Source organism: Ambystoma mexicanum, chromosome 13, assembly GCF_040938575.1.
Source record: "Ambystoma mexicanum isolate Mex_15411 chromosome 13, UKY_AmexF1_1, whole genome shotgun sequence".
Classification (NCBI taxonomy): Eukaryota; Metazoa; Chordata; class Amphibia; order Caudata; family Ambystomatidae; genus Ambystoma; species Ambystoma mexicanum.
In genome coordinates, this window is record NC_090938.1 from 256752796 (window position 1) to 256777967 (window position 25172).

The 25172-nt window shown below is 50.4% G+C and overlaps 1 protein-coding gene across 1 annotated transcript in view; it reads right to left on the reverse strand.

The window, feature by feature from the left end:
* LOC138521159 (uncharacterized) overlaps positions 1-25172 on the reverse strand; it is a 133996-nt gene that overhangs the window by 16091 nt on the left and 92733 nt on the right. Inside the window, exon 2 of the mRNA XM_069633744.1 lies at positions 17622-17739. Coding sequence (XP_069489845.1) covers positions 17622-17739 — 118 coding nt within the window. The remainder of the gene's footprint in view (positions 1-17621; positions 17740-25172) is intronic.

Here is a 25172-nt window from a genome sequence, read left to right on the forward strand (position 1 = left end):
TACGAGGAAAGGGCCCATGCACGTAAGGGACGTGACGCACGTGTGCGTTTCCCACAGCACGGGTTAAAGGTGAGCGGGCCCAGCAGTTCGCTGTACGTGCCTTTCGTGGAGACCGACGTGTGTTGCTGCTTCCTGTTGTTTCGCGCGCCATCACAACTTCACAGCTATCAAGGACGTATCTCTTCTTTTGGCGGGGGTATTGGCTACGCGTGTTTTTCTGCATCGCGCTAGTCAGACGGTGAGTCGCACACGCTCTTTTTCCCACTGCGGGTGCCCCTGTGTATCGCACCCATTTTCGATGTCATAGTAGCCTGCGTGTCCCACGCGTACGCGTTATTCGTGTTACTGGGTGCCACCGCGTACTGCGGGAGGTTGAATCCACGCACATAGGCTGCAGGGCACGGTTTTACTGCAGTTTTGGGGTGCCTGAGCGTTGCGTTACCCGTCACCACATCACCGGGGTCACATACAGCCTTGCAGGTGCAGGGGGGCTGTTAACATCTTGGTTCCCACCCCCTTCACCCCAATTGCCCAGGTCAATTGTGGTGTACACCTCCCATTGGCACCACTCCATCTGTGCCAGCACTACTACATCTGTGCCATGGTTGGGAGGCCACCAAAGGTGAGGGGCGCCTCAGATGGGCGTACTCCTCGTGGCGGGCGTGGTCGGGGACGTGGCCGTGGTGACCAGGGAGTAGGGGGACTCCAGGGTGTCCAGGGCAGCCACAGAGGGGGAAGAGGCAGGGGTGCGCCACTTGAGCACAATGTTGTGCCATGTGTCGGTGCAGCCATGCCACCACCCCCTGTGGTTCCGGGGGATGCAGCTCCTGCATCTGGCACTGGCACCTATATGACCCGGCAGTCCGTTCCATCGACTGCCACGGGCCCAAGGGTAGTGGTAGCTGCAGGTGCAACTGTGGACACCGCCACCCAGGCTCAGGGTCTGCCAGCGCAGGCTGCGTTGGCACTTGAAGAGCCCTTGGTAGATCTCCAACAGGCCAGGGGGGAAACCATAGGGGCAGGCCAGGCTGCTCAGACCAAGACACGTGTCCCTGGGGCAGTCATGTCATCTGCTGCCCCGAACAGCCGGGTGTTGGCAAGTGCAGGGGCAGATGCACCCAACAGCACCCCGGTTGTGAGTCTGCCAACCAGGACCGTTGCGGTCAATGACCCTGCCACAGCTGATGTTGCTGCGCAGGGTCCATTAGTGGGCACCCAGCTGCCACTGACACAAGTCAGGCCTTTGGTCATCCCTCCACCTGCCACTCCCTTGGCTCAATCCACCGAACCCACTGGCCATACTGGTCAGGGCGGCATTAGCCAGCCAGGGTCTGCGCCACAGTCCAAGAGGAGGAAGGTTGCACCTGCAGCACAGGCTGGGACCCCACACACAGCCACAACCTCCTGCACGTCGAGGAAGAAGCCTTTCTGTAAGCAGGAACTGGACTTCCTCGTGGACTACGTGCGGGGCCACAGCCACAGCTTGAATCACATTAAGCTGTTGATGCCAGTCAACACTGCCTGTCAATACACAGGTGTATGGTCAGCCTTTTGATACCATGCTAGGCATCCCTGCTTTGGTACTAGGGTGGAGGGGTGCTTGGCTTCTAGACATGGTACACATTGAATGCACAATGCACGTGATGTCTGAATTTGACATTGCACTGCCTTCACATTTCCTGGCACACACCATGTAGTGCTTGTACATGTAGGTAGTGAGTGGCGTACACATTTTCTGCACTGCATAGACCCACTTCCATGGAAACTGCCACCTTTCAACAGGTCTGATCACAGAAGCTATTCAAAGTATACCCAGCATGCATGCCAGGTCATATGTTGTGTGTCACATGTCTGCCAGATGCCTTTGCTGTCGGTGTGTGTGTGTGTCGTGTGCTTCTGACATGTGTATTGACCTTTTTCTCTCTATTTTTCAGGTGATGACGCAATGGAGGCGGAGGATGGTGTTGTCATGCCAGACACAGGGTTGGTAACACCACATCAACCCAGCACTAGTGGGGGTCGTGGGGTGGTAGGCCACGAAAACCCCCAAGTGCTGCAGTCCATCTTGTCTCTGGCTGCCTATGAGTCCAGCCTTGATGACGACTCTGACGTCCATGTTGAGTTGGATGAGCATCAAGTCCATGTGTCAGGGGTGAGTGATTCTGATGTGGACACTCCTCTGTCTGCGACACCTGCACTGAGGGATCAGACAGTCTTGGTTCCTCCGTCCGTGGTGGATCGGGACGCAGGGTCACCCTCCACACCAGTCACTGATGTGCCTGGGACATCACGTCGACGGGGGCATGTAGTGGTGCAGCCACAGGCGGTGCCAACACAGCGAGGACCCCCGGTCCTTGGGTCCCGCAGGGGTCAAGCCCGGCAACGCGGTCGCCACGCGCAACCGCTGTATGCTGAGTGGGAGCAAGACATGACTGCCAATTCCGAACGGCAGGGGGCAGCAATGGAGAACATCGCTGAGAGCATGGAGCGTGTGGCCCGATCTGTGCTCCCCACTGCTAGGCAGGTGCTTCTCCAGCAGCAGGCGGCACGGTCCACGGCCCGCTCGCTCAGGCTGGGCATGGCGGCCTCAGACAGGGCACGCCAGGCTGAAATGTCGTCTCTGCGTCAAGCAATTGCTGCTCACGCAGAGGCGCACATGGATGCCCTGAGGGAGGAGTATGCTTCCCTCAGATCCACTCTGGGTGTCCTTATGATGTCCCAGAGGCAGCAGGCAGAGGAGAGGTTTGCACAGCTTGAGCGTACCATCTCGGCTGAGCTACAGGCTTGCCGGGAGGTGCAGCGGTTGTCCAGCCAGGCCTTGCAGGAGGAACTCGTGTTACACATGCTACCTTGCAAGAGGAAGCACGTGTATCAGGCGAGGTTCTGCATGCAGACCTACGTCACATCGCCACACAGAACCAGGCTCACCCGTCCGGCAGACTTGCTGCCGACGAGGGGCAAGCTGCGGCTAGGCGTGGCCAGGCTACTGTGCCACGTCCTCCTTTCCAGGATGAGCCAGACTCGGATGACCATCTATCTCCCACATAGGTCGTGCTGTGCAGGCGTTGAGCCCATGGAGGATTTTTTTTTTGGCTCAGCATCATCGCATGTGGATGTTGAGCAGCACCCTGTACCTCCCCCCTCCTGGGTGCCTCCCCTCCCCCCCCGGGTCGTATGTGGCCATTTTTGATTTTTCTTTTAGTTTAGTTAGTTAAGATTCTGTTTGATAGTTAGTTTAAATAGGTAATGTAGGTTTTCCATAGTTAGTGTAATTAGTTAATAGTTGATTTAGTTTAAAATTGCTAGTCTATTGTGCTTTCATGTGACGGTGCGGTGCTTTGTGGCTTTTGAAGGCATCCACTTGTCTGTTCCAGCTGGGCCCTTCATGGTTGTATTGTGTATGTGTTTGCTGCTTGGGGTCCTTGACTCACATATGCCACTCCTGCCTCCCTTATCCATGGGCTCGCAAGGATGGTTCGGTGTTACAGCATTTTACACAAGGGCTTTGGACTGTCATATCTGTGGCATGTCTGGTGCTGTGTGACTTGTGTTGACACCCCTAGTGGGGATGATTTAGGTGTCATTGTCCACTGTTCAGCTTTTGCTAGATGGGGTGTGTCATGATTAATGTGGACATTGATTGCTATGCATTGTGTAGTATGTTTCATTTCTTTCCTGTACATGTGCTTGTTGCAATTCATGCTGTAGATAGTGTTCCACACTTTGGAGGTGAAAGACGGACTGATGGTGTGATTTGTGATGTGACTCTCTGACATGGTCAAGTAATGAGATGCCTGATGAGACACACACAGATGACTTTGGAGCATTAATCATGTGTTTCATGCCCTTTCTGCAGGGGTGTGAGCCTCCAGAGCACCTTTGCCAGCAGACATGGCCCATTGGACGACGGAATTCTGCACCCGTTTGTTGGTGCCCACATGCACATGTGTGCACAAGCAGAGGCACAGTGATTGCAGACCCACATCCTAGAACTGCTGACATGTTCCAAGGAACTCCAGGCAAGGTGAGCATCACAGGGGGTCCACGACACAGCAAAGCTTGCACCAGGCGAGTTGCACATGCAGGCTTAGTCACAGCTAAGGTGAGCTTAGACGAATATTGGTGTTGAAGCACACAATGCAGCTCAGATGTGTTTGTGGACTGATGGCTGTTGATAGTAGGGTTGTCTGGACACATGCAGGGGCAGTGGCACATACCCTCCGGTACACCAAGGTCCATTGAGGCACTTGTATCAACCATGTAGCCTTCCGAGACATGGAAAGGGGCAGCTCACAGGGACATACAGCAAGGGACATACTCGGGTGCAGTGCATGTCTTTTCCACGTACTTCATGATAAATGCACTGCCAACTTTGTTTCGGTCATGGTGGTACGCAACTTGCTCTGTAGTCATGGCTTGCTATATGGGTCTGTCTGCTTACCCAGGGAACATTGCATGTTGTGTGAATTGTGACATTTTGGTGTTCCATTTGCCACGCACCCACCAGCGGCTGCCTTACTGCATTGACTGTGTATGACCCGTCACAGGGGTGATGTTATATATGGGTACGAAGCATCAACCACAGATTGTCTGTTTGTAGAGTAGTTTGTTGCTATGGGGCATGTTTGGTGTTGTGTTTTGGTGTAATTGGCACGTACAGGTTGTTGACTGTGGCTCTCTTTGCAGCATTGCAATGCTCCTGTAACCGGACCTGAGAGTGCGCAGGCAGGAGGCCAGCACTCAAAACCAGAGCTAAGTGTCTTGTTGTTTTTCTTACAAACTGCTCTGCATAGGCTTGCTGGGGAGTGTACTGATGCATGGATGTCTGTGTGGTTCAATTTGGTATGTTTTTTTCTCCCTAATCACCCGTGATCCTATGCAATTTTGAAACCTGTACCCTCTACCCGGTGTTCCTGCTTCCCGTGCCTATCCAAGCAACGTTCCCTGACCCTCTTTCCCCACTGGGGTTGCGGATGCCTGTGTAAGACCCGAACTTGCAGGCGCCAAAACCCTAGAGGGGGTGGTTGGTTCGTACCACTCCTGAGCCTGGACTACAGAAGGCCATGACAATGATGTCCAAGTTTGTTTGGATTGTGTATGTGTTCATGCAGGTTGTACATTTTTGTGCATTCCCTAGTTTCATGTGTCATTCCTCCTCCCCTCTCCTGCCACTCATTCCAGTCATCCAGTGTGTCAACACCTGTCCCGACTGCATATCCCTGAACCTCATTCCCCACCAGGGTCTCAGGGGCCTGTGTGAGTTTGACCTTGCAGGCACCCGGGACATGGTGGGGGTGGTTGTTTCGTGACACTCCCGCGCCTGTACAGGGGACCTGTGACAGTACACATCCATTCATGGTGCATCATCCTATGTCATGTACCACACATGTCTCACATCCTGTCGTGACATTGTTTTGCTGTGCTACCTTGGTTGTTGCATCATTGTGGTAGCACTTGGCCTTTGTGAGGTACTGCTACGTCAAGTCATCTACTGGAGGGTGTTCGGGTTCGTTTTTATGCCTTGGATTTTGTGATTTTGGAAATGAGTGTGGATTCTGAGGGTTCAGGCATCTTTTTACACACAAGGTGGGAGATGGTGACGAAGGGTAAAGGTGATCCTGTGGCCAGGTGGAATTGAGGTTTGGAGGCTCCATGACCCAGGTGCAGTTGTTCAGTGGGTCATGGTCATTTGTGATGGAGGGGGGGGGGTTGTTGTTGATAGTTGCCTTGCCCTGCAGTGTGATGGGAACTCTGACATAGTAATGGTGGTATCCTATGTACATGTTGTGTTCTGCTGATCAATGCCTGTTCATGTGTTGTGTTTTCCTTTCAGGTGCGAGGGGATAGTTGTGGTTTGACATGCTGGGGTGTACACATGGTGGATGTTCACATGTGATGTGTAGGGAACACTGATGGTCACTTGAGTGCACATGCATATGTGGAGTGCATGTCCTTGCAGAACCACACACTTGCACTCTGATGCACTACATGTACTCCACCCTTGCATATCCACGTGTACACTGTTTGCCTTCTGGTGCCCACTGTGTCCCGGCAGCACATGTTCTGTGACCGATCATGGATCCAGTACATGCCTAATTTGATGTTTGACGTGGTCTGTCACTGAGATGTGATGCTCAGGGTGTGCATCACACACAATGGCTGTTCACTGTGCTGTGCGCTGAGCAGTGTGATGCAGGAGTAGGACACTGCACACATGAGCTGCAGTGTTGATTTTGCAATGCATAATGTGCATGTAGACAGGCATTCATTGTGATGTTACGTCTACGACTGTTGTAATGCATTTGGAAATGACTTATTTTGGGTGGGAGATTTTGTTGATCTGTCATTTCATCTGATTCCGGGTCAGGCAGCAGTGTCTGATGCCACTGTACATTTAGGACATGGCAATGTGTACCTTATCGTTACTGCATTGGTGTATGGGTATTGCTTGCCATGTCATGTTGATGTTTGGGATGGTTTGAGTGACATGACAGTGATGGCCATGGCCTGTTTTGCAGGTGTGTGTGATGCACACCTTGCATGTCCGGGTCATCAGCTTCTCAGAGCAACTAGCTGGGGGTAGATGTCTCTCCGCAGCAGGGCCCTCCCCCTGGAACAGACTTCCGGCCTGACTTGAACTTGAGGGGAACCATCTCCAGTTCTGGAAGCACCTCAAGACCTTCCTCTTTGCTTCTGCTTACTGTCTGCCTCTCCCTTGCAGAATTCTCCACTGGAACTGCACAGGTGCTGCAACTGGGCCACTCTCACCGACCTCGGTCCCTGGCCCAGCCACTCTCCACTTGCACTGCCTCCCTGGCAACCCCTGCACTGCAGTACTGTCTCTCTATCCCTACAGCCCTCCCTTCCCAGCACTTGTCTGCACTTACCTTTGTAGTTGCCACCAGGCGACCTATGTATTATTTTCTTGGGCTACTTCCCCTGTACTGGACTCCCCCCCCACCCTTCCCCTTGCACTTTTCCCATTCCCCCTACCCCTGCACTTGCACGATCTCAATGACACCTGGCCTAGTAGTACCGTTCTCTGTGTTCCCTTGTTCCCCCCTCCCTGCCTCATTGCGCCTTGGAATACTTGTGTATGGCCCATATCATGTCATATGTCATATGTGTGCCTTTTGGTCACACAGGATAGCTTGTGTTTAAGTAGCTAGGGATGCAGACGATGTGGCACTTCCATGGCAACTATCTCAGGGTGGTAGGGTTGTGACAGTTGACTGTCTCTTTGTCATGATCGATTGTCACCTGGTATGTGCCAGGCCTGTGTGCACTCCGCAGGGGTGGGAGTTTAGGTGAAAAAATGTGGCCACAAGCTGGGTCCGGGCTTCCTCGCCACGTGCCCTGTCCCCTCCCACGGGCAGCGCCTGTGCCTGTGGTTGGCGATGTGGGGGCACCACCATGTCCACCGGGACGCCCTGCTGTGTTGCAACATTGTGCAGGACACATGCTGCCACAATGATCCTACACACTACTGGTGGTGCATAGAGTAGTTGCCCACCAGAGCAGTCAGGGGAGCGGAAACGTGACTTGAGCACTCCGAATGTGCGCTCCACTATGCCCCTGGTTGCAATATGGGCGGCGTTGTATCTTACCTGGGGTGGTGTGGTGGGGTTCCAGATTGGCATCATCATCATGTGGTTGCTCAGAGGGTAGGCACTGTCCCCTGGGGAGGTGATAATAGTTGAGATTATTAGGGTTTGGATATTTGTCTGTGTGTGACTTGCATGCATGTGCAAGGGCATTTGTACTGACCTAGGAGCCATGTGTCGCCATGCTGCCCAGCTTCCAGGGCGCGGCTCAGGGCGGACATTCTGTATATGAAACTGTCATGGGTGGAGCCAGGGTAGTTTGCATAGACATAGGTGATGATTCCCTTTGCATGACATACCACCTGTACATTGATGGAATGCCAGTGCTTGCGGTTTCGGTAGATGTGCTCAATGGCCCTAGGTGGACGTAGGGCCACATGGGTGCAATCTATGGCACCGAGCACTTTGGGGAAGTGTGCCACCCTGAAAAAATCCAGGACAACGGCCTGCCTTTCTGCGGGTGTTCTGGGCATGTATATGTGCCTGCGGACTGAGGGGCGCGCTGTCATGATTGCCAGTACCTGGTGTAGGCAGCGTGACTGCGTGGCCTGTGAGACCCCCCCCACTATGGCAGTGGTCCGCTGAAATAACCCAGTGGCCAAAAAATGCAGGACATTGAGCAGCTTCTCCAAGGGGCTCAATGCTTGGGAGCAAAGGGTGGGGGATGTGAGGTCATCTTCCCACTCCCTGACCAGGTCTAGGATGATATGGGATGGAAACCTATACCTGCCATAGACCTGGTCGTCAGGCATCCCAAAAAGGCTTGTCCGTGGTGCGAAAATGCGTGCTCTGGCTATTCTCCTCCTCCTGCGGTGTCCCACGATCAGTGCAGCGACAAATGGGGCATTCATCATAGCTGTATATACTCGTTTGTTGTTTCCGCGCACTTTTATGCTGTGCGCGGGGACGGCTCCGCCTGCCTTCGTGTGGGCGGACGCGTTGACGCCTGTGCACGTCTTTTGCCGTGCGCGGGTTTCCCGTATTCGGATACGGTCCGTGTGTCATCGCGTGTGATCGGAGGGGAGTGAGCGTACACGCAACTGGCCTGGGTACGTGTGTTTCGGGGTGCGCGGGAAGTTCCACACGCGATTAGCCTGGGTACGTGTGTTCCGGGGTGCCGGGAACTTTCACACGCGATTGGTGGAAATCCACGTGTGTTCTGTCATCACGTGCAATGAGGGCAACACCTGCGCGCGTCACGTCACAGACGCGCTAAGGGCCTTTGGTCCAATGAAATCGCATATGCGTGCTGCCGTGCATACGCGCTAAGGGCCTTTCCTCATATTACACGCGGACGTGCAGTTTTCCACACGCGCTTACGCGCATGGGCCCTTTCCTCGTATTACACGCGGACGTGCAGTTTTCCACACGCGCTTACGCGCATGGGCCCTTTCCTCGTATTACACGCGGACGTGCAGTTTTTCACGCGCGCTGAAATGCCCATGCACGTCTGTACGCGTCACGTCACAGGGGCGCTTGCGCTTGAGGGGCCTTCTGTCCAATGAAAATGCGTATGCGTGCAGACGCGCTTACGCGCTAAGGCCTTTCCTCGAATTACACGCTGACGTGCAGAATTTTCACGTGCCAAATCACTCTGTATCAAGCTGGCCACGCGTAAGCACACGGAAGACCACGCTCCTGCCCAGAAGGCCGAACTACTGCCCCCCAGAGCCCCGAGCACGCTCCCACCTGCCGTCTGCTGCTGCCTGACTGCCTGCTGCCCACGTGCCCTGCCATTTGCTGCCTGCACATCAGCCAGGGGTGCTGTTGCTGTGGCCACCCCTGCTGGAACCGAAGGCTCCCGACTGGGATTCCATCGCTCCACAGCCCAGCCCCAGGACCCAGTTGCCCACCCACTCCTGCCTCTGGAGTTGTCATGTCGGGGCAAACACCATCTGGGACAACTGACAACCCCCGGCCAGAGAGGCAGAGGGGCACCAGCTTCAGTGCCACCGAAGTTGGTGTCCTGGTGGAGCAAGTCCTGGGGCAGTATGATGCCCTCTTCGGAAGTTCCCGCGCCAACAAGGAAGGACGGACTCGGATCTGGACTGACATCGTGAATGCCATCAACGTGGAGGGGGTGGCAGTCCGCGACTTACAACATGTCAAGAAGCGCTGGGAGGACTTCAGGTCCAGGACCCTGAACAAGGCCCGGCGCCTCTTGAAGGCAGCGGATGCCGAGGGGCGCCGGGGCCACTTGTCGGAAGAACAGATGAGGGTCCTGGAACGCATATCCCCAGCGCTCCACGTCCAGGTCCTTGAGAAGCAGACCCGTCTGGAGTCGAGCGGTGAGTGTACATGCATCCTGATTGTGAGCAGTTCGTGTGGTGATTATTCAGTAGTGTGCAGGTTGCACATCTGTTTGTATTGGGTCGAGTATGGGTGGGGGTGTACAGGGCCGTGGGGCTGACACATGCGAGGGCTGTAATGTGTGAGACATGGATGGTGCTTGTGTGTGTAGGCTTGCATGCCAAATGCAGTTGTGTGGGCACACATGTTTGGATGAATGTTTATGTAAGTAGACATGTCCGTGATGTCACGCATGTATGTTGTTTTTGGCTGCATGTATCAGCACTGTGTACATGTGCATGTGTGTGTATTTGACAAGGGTGCAACAGTGATGCAACATGGATGCATGTGACAGCGGTATGTGGAAGCCTGATTGGCAGATGTGACATGGATGCCCGTCTGAACACTGCGACACTTGGCAGAGGTGTACACATGCATGCAAGTGTGGTGGTGTGTGTACATGTGTGGTGCACTTCCTGTGTTGCATGTGATGTCTGGCTCACCTTTGGCTGCTCATTCTGTTGTATGTGTATGGATGGTGGTGGCAGTTGCGATATGGCTGTGGTATGGCTCATGTGTGCGAGTTGTAATGAGATGTGTGTTGGGGATTGTGATGACATGTCTGAGGTTTGCCAATGCCACTCATGTACAACTGTCATGTGTGTATGTGTCCATTGTACAGTGCCCTGATGCCTGTGTTTTGTTTCTCCCTGTCTGCAGCGTCAACTGATGAAGAGGGCGGAGAAGGTGCTGTGGAGCACAGCGGCGGGGATCCCACCGCCAGCCGGAGGCGCAAGGCACGGCTCCCCTCCCATGTTGTCATCTCGTCGGGGAGTGAGGAGTCCGGTGCCACGTCCCAGGCCGCAGCTGCCAGGGGGAGGTCCAAGAGGCAGAGGTTGGAGTTGGACTCCTCGGCAGCAGAAGGGGCAGCTGGGACCCCAAAGGGCCCAACAGGGGAAGATGGCACGGAGTCATCCAGGTTGGTGGTGGGTTTGGTGGTGGAGGAGGCCGTGCAAGCACCAGAGACGGGGTCTGGAGGTGGGGATCCCACTGGTGCTAGTGGTGCAGTGCAGGACCAGGGACAGGAGGCAGCACAGGCCGCCGCGGAGGTGCCTGTGTGCAATCCTGTCCCTGATCCTGTCCCTGCATCATCTTGCACCAGCAGGGATGCCTACGTCCAGACCCGTTTTCAGGCAGGGGATGAGCTCACGTCAACTGGCCTTCCTCTGCCTGCGGACGTGGCTATCCAGGTCCGGGTTGAGCCTGTCCTGGCTGGTGTGGCGTTGCGTCAACGGGCCATGCGAGGTGACCTGCAGTCTTTTCATGAAGAGACTGCAAGTCATCTCGAATGGCTAGTTGACCACGTCAGCCTGCTGGGACAGGTCACCTAGGCCGGATTCCTCCGTCTGATGGGGCTTGCTCCGACCCCCTCCTCAACTGGAACCCCTACGCGCCAGTCGTCCTCTGTGCCATCTTCCCACCCATCAGTCACCTGGGTGCCCTGTGGAGCTGCCTCTGACGGTGCGGCCAGGCTGGTGGAGGAGGCATCCCTGCCACAGTCGGGAGTCGGACGTCCAGCAGGGGTGGCCACATCAACAACTGCACCCCAGCCGGCGGAGGATGTGCAGGCAGCAGGAGGCAGTGCACGGGCAGAGGCACAGGAGCAGCAGCAACGTGGTGGGAGCCATGAAGGCTCGGGGCCTTCAACATCGGAGGGGCAGGCATCGGCCGGAGGGCAGGAGGACCCAGGACAGAGAGTGTCTTCCGTGTGGCAGTGGTTGGGCCACGCCATAGATGCGGAGCGGCAGCGGGCGGAAGAGGCACGGCTCACAATGGTCAGGGCGGAGAACTCCATGCGGAGGGCCCTGAGGTGGGCCGAGTGCCTCGAGGCAATCCGCAGGGGTTTGGAGGTGGAGACGTCGACGGCCCTGCGGACCCTCGGGGCCATGGAGGAGGACCGCCTCCGGGACATTGAGGAGGAGTTCGATGATGCCCTGGCCCGGGACATCCACAAGTGAGCCGTGAAACTAGCCCGCTGCCCTTGTACATAGTTATGTAGGTAGTGTTAGGTTTCATTTTTGTTTTTATTTTATTTGGACCTTTCGGACATTGGCCACATTTTTGTATATAGTTTATTTTATTAGTTAGTGTAGTTAGATAGTTTTCCTTTATTTTGTTGGGATAATGGACCCTGGCTTGTTCCCATGTACATAGTTCACAGTTGGATTGTATTTTTGTTTCACTTTTTAACCATGGAGCAATGGCTTTCTTTTTTATTTCCCATTGGATTTTGTTTTGTGGACATTGACTTTGGACAACATTACTTTGGAATTTTATTTTTGGTTTTGCTTTAACGGACATGCTTCTTTTCATTTTTGTACATTCACGTTTCTGTTTCTTCATTTTTTATTCTATTTATGTTTCCTTTAATACATATTTTTTTTGGTGAACTTCAATGTGTGGTATCTCATTGGTTTCATGCATTTCATGATATGTGTTTTGAGATTCACTGACACCCATTGGGTGTATGTGAGGGAAATGTGTTTGTTTCGGAACTTGCAATTGGTGTTCTGTGATGTAATTGCAAATTATGAGTGGGTGGATGCAATACTCGGGTGGGTGTTTTGCATTTGGAGGCTGACCATAGGGACCAGGGATCTAGATTGTGATGACATGTTGGCTGGGGAACATGAGTTGCACATGGGTGGGGACCTGCTGGCAGGTGCCCCACAGTGCTGGGGGGTGGGGGTGGTGGGGAACATGAGTTGGACATGGGTCGGGGCCTGCTGGCAGGTGCCCCACAGTGCTGGGGGGTGGGGGTGGTGGGGAACATGAGTTGGACATGGGTGGGGGCCTGCTGGCAGGTGCCCCACAGTGCTGGGGGGTGGGGGTGGTGGGGAACATGAGTTGGACATGGGTGGGGGCCTGCTGGCAGGTGCCCCACAGTGCTGGGGGGTGGGGGTGCTGGGGAACATGAGTTGGACATGGGTGGGGGCCTGGTGGAGGCTGCCCCTGGTGGCTGGGGAGTGGGGGTGGTGGGAGACATGGGTGGGGGCCTGGTGGAGGCTGCCCCTGGTGGCTGGGGGGTGGGGGTGCTGGGAGACAAGGGTAGGGGCCTGGTGGTGGCTGCCCCTGCACTGCTGGGGGGTGGGGGTGGTGGGGAACATGCGTTGGACATGGGTGGGGCCTGCTGGCAGGTGCCCCACAGTGCTGGGGGGTGGGGGTGGTGGGGAACATGAGTTGGACATGGGTGGGGGCCTGCTGGCAGGTGCCCCACAGTGCTGGGGGGTGGGGGTGCTGGGAGACATGGGTGGGGGCCTGGTGGTGGGTGCCCCTGCACTGCTGGGGTGTGGGGGTGGTGGGAGACATGGGTGGGGGCCTGGTGGAGGCTGCCCCTGGTGACTGGGGGGTGGGGGTGATGGGAGACATGGGTGGGGGCCTGCTGGCAGGTGCCCCACAGTGCTGGGGCGTGGGGGTGCTGGGAGACATGGGTGGGGGCCTGGTGGAGGCTGCCCCTGGTGACTGGGGGGGGGTGGGGGTGGTGGGAGACATGGGGGGGCCTGGTGGTGGGTGCCCCTGCACTGCTGGGGGGTGGGGGTGGTGGGAGACATGGGTGGGGGCCTGGTGGAGGCTGCCCCTGGTGACTGGGGGGGTGGGGGTGGTGGGAGACATGGGTGGGGGCCTGGTGGAGGCTGCCCCTGGTGATTGTGGGGGTGCTGGGAGACATGGGTGGGGGCCTGGTGGTGGGTGCCCCTGCACTGCTGGGGGGTGGGGGTGGTGGGAGACATGGGTGGGGGCCTGGTGGAGGCTGCCCCTGGTGACTGGGGGTGCAGGGTGACATGCATTGGTGGGCAGTAGTGCAAGTTGACATGTGGGTTGGCTGGGGGTCATGGCCATGGTGGATGGTGTGCCTGCAGGACATGTGCAGGGTAGGCCCCTGTGGTGTGAGCCACCTGCAGGGGCCGTGGAGGGTGTAGAGGGAACACCTGGGAGGACCCACACGTGCAATTCACGTGTGGTGCTGCCTGCGCACCCCTGTAATACACGTACCCTGATGGAATCGCGTGTGGAACTTCCCGCGCACCCCTGGAATACACATACCCTGCTGAAATCGCGTATGGCACTTCCTGCGCACCCCTGAGATACGCGTACCCTGCTCGCACGGGCCCAATCGCGTGTGGAAATTCCCGCGCACCCCTGAGATACGCGTACCCTGCGGAAATCGCGTGTGGCACTTCCCGCGCACCCCTGAGATACGCGTACCCCCAATCGCGTGTGGAAATTCCCGCGCACCCCTGAAATACACGTACCCTGCTGAAATCGCGTGTGGAAATTCCCGCGCACCCCTGAAATACGCGTACCCCCATTCGCATGTGGAAATTCCCGCGCACCCCTGAAATACACGTATCCTGCTGAAATCGCGTGTGGCACTTCCTGCGCACCCCTGAGATACGCGTACCCTGCTCGCACGGGGCCAATCGCGTGAGGTACTTCCCGCGCACCCCAGTGATACACGTAGCCCACTTGCCGTGCTGGTACAGGGTTGGGGCAGCCCTTTGCGCTGGATTGGGTATATTGATGGCTTTTCCCTGCGCGAGAGGCGTTCTTGGGGGCGTAACTGGCGCTGCTGCAGGGTCGCTGCGCCACTGTGCGCCACAGCTGGTTTTGGTGGCTGGAATCCATGAATACGCTGTGCGCGGAAATGGATTTTAGCACACTGTGCGCCAGCCGCGTGCGCCACTTGTGCGCTGATTTCTATGAATTACCCCCTAAAAGTATTCACTAGATGAAATAACCAACACAGAAAACTGTTAAATGAACCGATCATGACTCAACCCAGTTAGATGTCAACAGTGAATTCCATGCATAAAAAGGCCCTATATTCACCTTATCTGGAGGGCTGGCTGTAGTAAATATTTTTAAAAGCATCAATAAAGTCAACTAACATTTTCTTAACATTAAAATGGAGCGGCCGCCATTTTGGAAGTAAACATGGCTGACAAATTCAGCACACAATACAAATGCAAACAAGAGTGCAAAAAGGGGTGGGGTTTGGGGTGGCAATATAGGAAATTCATTTAGATTTCACTTAAGAGATGGGTGTTAAATGGGTGGGACACATAGTCAAACACCACAAATGCATCCTCATAGGTCATCTGCATTTTAAAGCATTGCAGACCTTAATTCAATGCCCCTATTTGAAGCCCTGTTAAAAGTCTTATTTTAAATGACAATAGTTTTGGCTTAAAGGTAGCGCTGTCAGCACCACCTAATAGCCAAAACTAAAAAGTGCATTCGAGTGGATGTGATGGGTAAACATAAAATGGGTAAGAAGGAGGCAACAGTGAAGGGGGTAAAGTAAAATTCCTATGAAGTTGTTTTCCCCACCTTAAAAACCATTCTACAAAACAGAAAAATAATGTTAGGAGGAAAGCTAGTGATAGAGTAGGGTTATGAGACTAAGGTTAAGGGAGCAGGAACACCGTACAGTGCAATCCCAGAGCCAGGGAACAGACATCATTAAAATATGAGCTTGCTTGATGGTGTTTGCTTACTTTTATGGAGTGGGAGTTCACTTATAAACAGATTCAGGAAACTTTCACCTGGTGATTTGGTTATCCAAGTTTCAGGTATTGCTTAACTCTATGAAGTCAATGCTTTTCTGGCAGGTTTTCCAAAATCCCAGAAATTTCTTTTATAGCATATGCTGCATTCATGTAATACTTTAATCAATCACTTTGGTGCAAAGCCTTCCAGCCCCTTGTCACTCCGCTGAGACTAGAGCCAGAGAATCTGGCAGATAGAGAACTACTACTACCGTCTCAACGTTGCGCCGCCTCTCCACCCTATTCTTATTGTTTTCAATGTGGGGGGCAAACTGGCACTGGAACACATGCAGGCCCATGGTTCCCAGGCCCGTTTGGATCTCTAGCGCAAAATCCAACATTACCTCTGCTTTGTGGGCATACACAAACAGTTGGTAATATGTTTCGCTTCCAAGAGAATAACATGGCAGTATAAGTCCAATTTACATGACATTAGCATGAATCCCCATGTACTATGGATATTCAACAAAAGAAGGGGCACATACATAATCACTAACACAACATTCCGTACCCTAGGATATTCGAAGCAACCGCTTAGCAAATATACAGTAATAAAAAATTATTATTCCACCTCACAGTTCAAGTTCACAAATGCTTGAAACCAACACAGTAGCAACTAAATTTCTCTTGCTTCCTACTGTGTTAACAAATCCCAACTCATATAAGTTTCAGTCCTTGATGTTGTAAATAACTGGACATTCTTCAGGGGCAAAAATGTGTCTTGTGCTGTCGGTAGGTTTCTTCATTCATCCATATTCCTGGTTTCTATATCTAAGGGTACATATAAACATAGACACATTACTAATTGGGCATTTTGGGTTTGATTATTAAACCTAGCCATCCCTAATCACCAATAGGGTGCATGAGTATATAATTAATCATATAACTTCACCAAATGACTTGTAGCGATAAATGTCTTCAATGAAGAAACCTACCGACAGCACAAGACACATTTTTGCCTCTGAAGAATGTCCAGGTATTTACAACATCAAGGACTGAAACGTATATGAGTTGGGCTTTGTTAACAGAGTAGGAAGCAAGAGAAATGTAGTTGCTACTGTGTTGGTTTCAAGCATTTGTGAACTTGAACTGTGAGGTGGAATAATAATTTTTTATTACTGTATATTGATATGTTGTGTATATGTGTTTTTTAAAAATGTTTTTTGATACTTCTGCTAGAATAAGCAAATGAATTAAATTTTGATTTTTTAGGAAATTTTTGTAGAAGTGATTAATTATACTAGATGCAGCCCATATTTGCTAAGCGGTTGCTTTGAATATCCTAGGGTACAGAATGTTGTGTTAGTGATTATGTATGTGTCCCTTCTTTTGTTGAATATACATATTGTATCCTCACTTGGTAGGAGGGATCATCACCATAGTGTGGGGTAACCCTGGAATGAAATATCGTATCCCCATGTACTATGCCAGCTCTTAGCACATGCTAAAACGTAGCCAGAGTCTGCAGAGACAGCCTCTTCTCCTGCAGCAGAAAACTCACGCATGTGGCTTTACAGTCACATCTCTGCTCGGAGTTGGGAAATGGATGGAGAGGATTTCCCACTTGTGTGCCTGCTCTGTGCAGTTAACCTGAATCAAAATGGCATTGATGCACCAAAACCCATGGTTACATGGTTTCCTTGGGATTTCGCACATCCATAACCTTATACTCCCTCATGAAAATGAGGGTGTTCATAATTGCTGGATCTGATATTAAGGCGTCCAACTAGGTCTGCGAGTGCATCTTGCATTCAGACACGTAATGTCAGGAGGAAGCAGTCTTACGCAAAAACGCCATCTAGATGTTCAAAATTCAGAAGCACGCACCCTGTTGAAGTAATTTAAAATAATATTTGTCACCAAAGTTCCATATGTCCTATTAATCCAATAGAGAGAGCTGTGGCACATTTAAGTATGTCATTGAGCAAAGCAAGTCAGCTGATATAACGTTTAGGGGAGCTGATAAAACCATTTTAAAAACACGTGTCACAAATACTGTTACTTATGTAGCCTTAGTAGCCCTTCACACCATAAAGGACAGTGAACAAGCTATACAAACACAAATGTACTACGGTATGCATTTTTAGATGCTTTTGATGAATACAAATAATCACACGCTTACCATGTGTCACTGAGTATCCAGAATGTTCTCTCAACGTATTTTCACAAAGCTGATGCTGATATCCGTTTTCAAGGTTCTGCTCCACTTTGATAGGAACTCCATACCATAATTTGGAAAACTAATAAAAATAAATATGCAGTACCTTATTTTTCATTCAGAATAATTGGGTATTGAAATTCAGCATAGCACACGTAAGCCATTGTACTTCATTTCAAAAAGTGCCATTAGTGTCCCTACTGATTTTCAGCACTGCTGTCAGACCCTTTTCAATGTCACCTAGTTATTTGAAGTCCAAGTATTTCACATTCAAGCTTAATCCTCTCTTGGATGGAATAATTTGTCCATTGTGCTTTATTTTCTAAAATCAACTTAACGGCTGATCCTTTAAACATCACGTTGACGGTTCTGCAACTTGAAGCTCTCTAAATGGTTTTGACTATAACTCACGACCCTCACCATAGATGATGTGTCCAGGGCTGATTGTAGTTGTAGACCATACCATCTGGAGAACCAAAAGGTACAGGCCACTGACCTATTATTACCTCAATCACAACTGCGCCTAAGCCTACAAAAACCATGTTAGGAAGTAGAAGCACCAGCTCTGCAGGAAAAGATCTTTGGAATGGCCTCCGGCTGGACCTCAGACATACAAGTCACCTTCGGTTCAGAAATAAACTCAAAATCTTCCTCTTCAAAAATCATGTCCTGCTAACATCTAATCCTTTAGTCGGACCTCCCACAACTTTTCTTGCTAAATCTAGCATCCCTAGACCTCCATCGATATGGCGATTTTAGAATTCTCCTATGATAAGCATGTTGGCCACTAAACTATTTTCTTTTTTTACTTACTAATCTGTGGTGCATCCAAGGCATGTGAAAGATCATATGTCTGTACTCCTGTACCCCTTCCCTTACATTGGCAGCGCTATGAAGTGACTCCCGCATAACAATGTGTTTTTGTAGAGCACACATTCACCCTCCCGCCCAGAGGCATCTTGGCACTATTGACATATAACAGATGTTTATTGTTATCCTAGTTAATGGCACTCATTTTACCGGCCTCGTAAAGATGAAGGGCTGAGTGGACCTGCTAGGATTCAAACCTTTGACCATGAGGTCAAACGCAGGCCCCTGTAGTGGATGCATTAGTCCACGGAGCCACAGACCCATGCAGTTAGTGCTATATAAAATCACCAATAAATGCAGCCATAATTCCCAGCACTAAATATTAGGACACTTCTCGTCAATAAGATATGCTTAACTTAATTCTTGATTCTCAGCTTTCCATTTGTAGTCCTTACCAACTGCACATTATTCAAGCAATAAAAGAAGCACAAATAAGTAGGTCATTGCAATCCTCATTCTCGGAAAAGACACAGGCTCTTGTCTCAAAGCAGACGAGGATCATTGCAGTCCATCTTCCTAACATTTCAGGCTCAGCATCGTGAAAACCCCTTGGTAAGTAGAAAGTATGATCAACCTCTACCCCTCCTTGAAAATTCCAGCATCCTAGAGTATACCACCTACATAGCTTTATCCCCGATCCGCGATCATGCCCATGTTGCCAATTAGACATTCTCATCATGCTCACCTTGGTAGCAGATTAAGCTACTGCATATTGGCCTCTACCCTATTCACCTTTGTGATTTAGGCATCTACTTCAAGATCTGTCTAAGCGTTGGTGTAACGATATGCAGCTTGGAACATGAATTGCATACCAGTCCCTTTTAATCCCTAAAAGAGGAAAATACTTCCAAAAAAAGAAAGAGGGAATACAAATACTCCTAACAAAAAAATTGCAAAAGTGGGCACAAGAGTGTGTGCCCTGTGCGCTCCTCCTCCAACGCACACAGCCCAATGGATATGTTTAAATCAGTGCTATCAGCAGAGCATTGTCACAAAAAGGATCTCTAATCTCTATAGCCGATCTGAAAAAGGTACAATAATTCTTTAAGATTGCATGATATGTTGGCACAAAGATGTATACTTTATTTTAAAAGTATTTATGTTTGGGAGTTAAATATATATTGTGTCTTGCCTATGTGAAGGTCAGAAATGTGATGCGGACAACTTTGTGCAGGTTTTTCAAAAGATGCCATTTTATGAACTCAAAATGGGGTTTGACAAATGCCTCACTATCCCTATCCTGATGAGGATTCCCCTGCCTATAAAAAATAAACTAACGGAAACACTCTTACCAAAGGAATCTGTCCGGCACACTTGTACATACAATACACTTAACAAGGAAATGCAGGGCAGTTCAAATTCAACAGAAATGACAGTTTTGTTCAAAGCCTGATAACTGTTTCTGCTTGTAACACGAGTGAATCCACCTTCCACAGATTCAAACAAGATTTCCAATGTACAGTTCAAAATTAAGAAAATTCCGTCTTGCAACAAAGCTCTGATGATAAAAGTTCTTGTTTCAAACAGTCTCTCCTTTAAACCTTGACAAACAATATTAAGCAAGTATTTTTCTCCCCAAGAAGAGAGGTCCACACAACTTCTTAGTAAATTTTTATCTCCCTACTTGTATCAGAAAGTCCAACGCAACTTCTTTTTAACAAACAAGTCTTTTTCTCCACACTTGTAATGGAGAGTCCAACACAACTTCTTAGCAAACGGGAATATTTTCCACAGTTCATCTGTATCAACAAAAGGCTTTTTGTCAGGATGATTCCACAACAATCCACAATATCTTTTAATGGACTTGCCACTTCTCCATTCAGTCTTTAACCACAACACAGTACTTCAATTACTTCAACCTGGTGCGCTCACCTGCCAGGTCTACCACTACAAAGTCCCTGTCCTGTGTACTCGCCTGCCAGGACCAATTAAAACCTCTAACACTATTACAAGTACTTCTGTGGTAAAGTTTTCTTCAAACAACTTTACACAGTCTCTTGACTTTCCACAGCATCAGTTTTGACTACTTCTTCTGGGATGATATGAAACACATTGGTGCTGTGTAGTCCACACTTGTGATTGCCACGTGCATTGCCGGTTCTGCTCCTCTCTTCCTGAATACCTTCTATCAGGCAGAGAGCCCTCCTGCCACTCTTGTTTTCCCACTCTTAGATTAACAAACTGCTGACAGTGACTTTTATTCCAACCCGTTCTTCTTTGGCAAGGATAATGCTTGTTTAGGTTGTTCACAACACTTGCTTCTTGCACACTTTGGTAATATGGTTTACAAACAACTGATTTCTTCAATGCCCTCTCTTAGCTTTGTCAATGTTGGTTCTTATAAATACTTCTGGCCTTTACCCGTATAATGATTCCTTTTTTGTTTGTTCCCAAAGTTCTTATTAGGCCACTTTAACTGCTTTGTACCAGTTCAACATTCAAAAGCAGTTTTATTCTGCCACTTCAGGTTCTTTACATTAGTTTGGTATTCCAAAGCATTTGTTTGGGTCAGCGTGTGATCGTCTAAGCGTCCGCTCACTCCGCTGCCTCCGGGTCCTCTGCTTTCTGTGCTGCACTCAACCCGGCAAACTTGCTTCTGCTTCCAACGTCCCACTCCGGTCGGGAATGGACTGTTCCTCACTCCAGGGACACTCTCGCCTGCCACCCTAGCTCTCTTCACAATGGGGAGCGCTTTTAAACTTGACGCTGCCTGCCGCGCAAACTCTGCATTCAGGGTCCTTGAAAGAAGAGACCCTCTCAGAGTCTGCATTAGATATGCAAATCACAGCAGCTCCTGCGTCTCTAAACTCCTTCAACTTCAACGTGAAGCCACAGCCATCACTCCACCTGCCACTACTGATCTCTAATGATCTGCACTGAGGGGGTATTTTATACTTTCCAGTCTCCCTCAGGTGTGGTCATTAATGCAATTAGACTGCAAGTAGCAGTCCAGTGCCTCTGCATCCCTCTTCTTCGTCCAGTACTTTGGGCATTGTGTGATTTGAAGGCCCCAATGTGCAAATCACCTTTTCTATTTTTATGCTATTTTCAAATGTACAACTTTCATTTCTATTTCTCAAAGCATCGACCTAAAGAAGTTTTATCAGGACTTATTGAATGTTTCTGAGATACAGGGAATTAGAATTTCTAGAGTCTGAGAGGTAAATATTTTGATATTGGTATTTAACCTGCTCTTGTTGATCACACAAGCTTTCACTCCCATAAAAACGGGGTTCCTTGTGAAAGGGGATCTTACTCTCAAATGATTGATTCTTCCAGTTTTTACCACCATCAAACACTTAGCTTTAGAAAAGAAAGTATACCCCCTCTGACAACAAGCCGATATATACTCTGGTATTACTGATATGTTTTCCTCTAAGGAAGACAAATACTGTGTCTCACCCAACGGAGTCCGCCTGTCACCCTTGGGCCCTTCTCCTCCCAGGTGATCCTACTGGCTAATAACATCCACACGGTCAGGATCAGGTAGCAGCTGCCTTCTCCTGGCCACCTGGGAGCAGACTTTAGGTAAGGATCTTTTGAGGACTCTGCAGGATTCATCACACCCAAAACACCTCCATTAGGAAGGGGAATAGCATTATCACTCTTGATCATCAAAAACAATTTACTCCCATACATTGTGATATGGGAAGTAAACTACTGGCCCTTCACGATTTTATCTGCAGCCCTGACAATCTGACACCCAAGATATCCTATGTGCTACAGGATTAGTATGCATGTGAAAGGATCATCCTTCAGTGTCCACCTCACCTGGCGTAGCTAGGTTTTACACATCAAAAACCGAAGCAATTTTGTAGGGTCAATATAACTTACATTGGAGAAGGGCATTAAAGCCTATCCATATACATATGTGGACTGGTCAGGTGTAAACGAGACATGGACTGGAAACAGTTGAATATTATTTTCATATAACAGCTAGATATCTGGTATCTATAAACTGAAACTATTACAATTCTAGTCAAAATGTTAGAGTTTTCATTTGTAAAATATTATCCAAGTCCAATAAAGACACACTTGCGTGTCATCCCAAACTATTTGACTAATCCTATTCTTAAGGATTTGTTGGGAAAACAGAGATTTTAGGGAGGGGAATAGAAACATCATGTATTTGTTTTAATTAATTTGCAATGTCTTCCTACTAAAATTGGAACTGGTGCAGAGCTCAACATTCTTTTGAATAATGTATGTGCCATGACGTTTCCAAGAGGCTTGGTATCATTCAAAGGTGGCTAGGTCTCTTTTTTGTGCACTAAAGAACAATCATGTGCAATACCTTTAATCTGCATAATCTGTAGTTCCCTCGTCTCACATTTCTTGAGGAGCAGAACCAGTGAGTGCGACCCGTTTGATCTCCAGTTACCTGACAGTCCTTCCCGGTAAAACTAGCCCTCTTAAATAGCCTAGGGATTAGGTTGGACTACAGAAAGGGCATGAAATATCGGAATTATAGTTTCTACATTTAACCATTCAACCATTCAATTGGCTCCTATGGCATACTCCCTGGTCTATACTATTTCTCATCAACCAATATGCAATAGACCCCTGGTGATGCAAGAATCCGAGATCGTCTGAACATCCAATAATGGTGAGCCTTCAATCACAAGACCTGTTAACACCCCAGTATGAATATCAATGTCTAGCTTGCTTGCATAGAGACGTGAAACGTACCATAGCTTAGCTCTCATACAATTGGGTGTTCCTCATTTATTTTCATAGGTCTACAACGATCCTATGTTTTCTCAGAGTTTTTGCCTGAATTATGATGAACTCTCCACAATAGCACCATCATATACTTTGTCCCAACTATTATACTGGCTGTTATCATTATAGACATACTCTACACAAATGGATTGCCATCTTATGAGACGAGTTAGTCGAAGGCGAGAGGTTGATCCAATTATCTTGATTGCCAGTAATAAGATACGATGAACGTTTTTATTTTGTCCTGCATCTGTTAGACTGAGGAATGAAAATGACTGCTAAACCTGCAATTTCAATAGGTCTCTTAATTTATCAGGAAATATAATCTTTCCCGTCACTCAAAAACAAAGGTCCTGGTTACCCTAATTTAAGCAAAAAAGTGTTCTCTTAGAAAACAGATCTAAGTCGGCCACCGGGGGCGCATGGAAGGCAGCTGCAACTTCTATTGGCTCCGGTGAAGCGGGCGTAAAGGGGCCCTTTACCCTCCCAGCTGCCTGAACCAAGAGCACCCCCAGTGAGGGGGACACGCAGGGCAACCCCGCTCCAATTTCAGGACAATTCTGCCCACGGACAGCCGAGCTGTCAGCAGGGAGAGGAGAGGCCGGAGAGTAGACAGAGAGTAGACGGCCCAGACCGCGACAGAGAAACCGAAAGTAATGCACTAGGTACGATATAGAGAAGACCTTGTGGGAGGAAGGCTGAGGCAAGGCCCAACACCCTGCACTACCGGCACAAACAGAGAGGAGAGGGCCACATCGGGATCAAGTGGGGAGGTCCTGGGGAGGTCCTGCCACCAGCCCTATTAAGGAAAGGAAGCAGGGTGGGAGGACCCCTCCTGCTGCTGACGCCAGCACCCCAGCCCTGGGGAGGAGGACTGGCTGGGCACTGCTAATGTGAGGAGCCCCACAGCGACCCGCCGGATGCAAGATGTGAGTGGTCCCTGCCCCCGGACGAAAACATTTGGCTTTGTGCCCCTCCGCCCAGATGGGCACCTGGGGGTGGGGGGTGCAGTGGGGAACTATAACGGAACCTAGCAAAGAAGGCGCAGAGGTGGATGCCAGTGAAAGGAACGGGGCCAACGTAACCCCCGGAGTGAACCAGAGCCCCCACCACCCGGGGATACACAAAACGGAGGGAAGAGAGAGGGCACTGGGGTGCACTGGCCCGACCCCTGCACCGGAGGGGAAGGTAGTAACGACGTAGTGGCGAAGGGGCAAACAAAGCTGAGTGGTGGAAGAGCTGGGGTGACAGAAGTTACTCAGCTGGGGAGACCCGGACGCGGGTGCAGAGACCAAGGAGACCCCCAGTTACAGACACAGACTAGCTACAGGGGTGAACCTGGAGACCGTACAGACGATCTAGAACCCCCTCTCTGTAAGCAGGGATGGCGCAGGAGGGGAAGAAATCACCCCAAGCCTACCGGAGACCCTCCCCAAACCCTCCTAAAAAAACAAAGAAATCCCAGTGTGGAGCCGTAAGATTCCAAAACCAGAGGGAGACCGCACACAAGGCATAGAGCCCAGGTCGAGGAATTTCCCCTCCCCCAGCCCATAAGCTGGAGAGACACACTACAGGTCGAGACCTAACCCTCCAACGGGCAATATGAAGGGGGATCCAGCTGCCAAGAAATTCGATGTTGCAGCCCTGATGGAGGAGATCAGGGGCATCCGATCAGCCCTGGACCAGAGACTGGATAAAATGGACCAGATACTTCAGTCAGTCGAGGGAAAGATCCAAGGGCTGGAAGCCAACCAGGCCTCAGTGGACACCCTGGAACTCCAAAGGCTGGCAGAGCTGGAGAGGCAGAGACTACACTCAAACTCAAAGATGTTGAGAATAGGGAACGCCGCAACAATCTGCGCTTCTTTGGTTTCCCAGAGAAGGAAGGAGAGATGGAGGGTGACATTAGGAGAGCCATCGGGG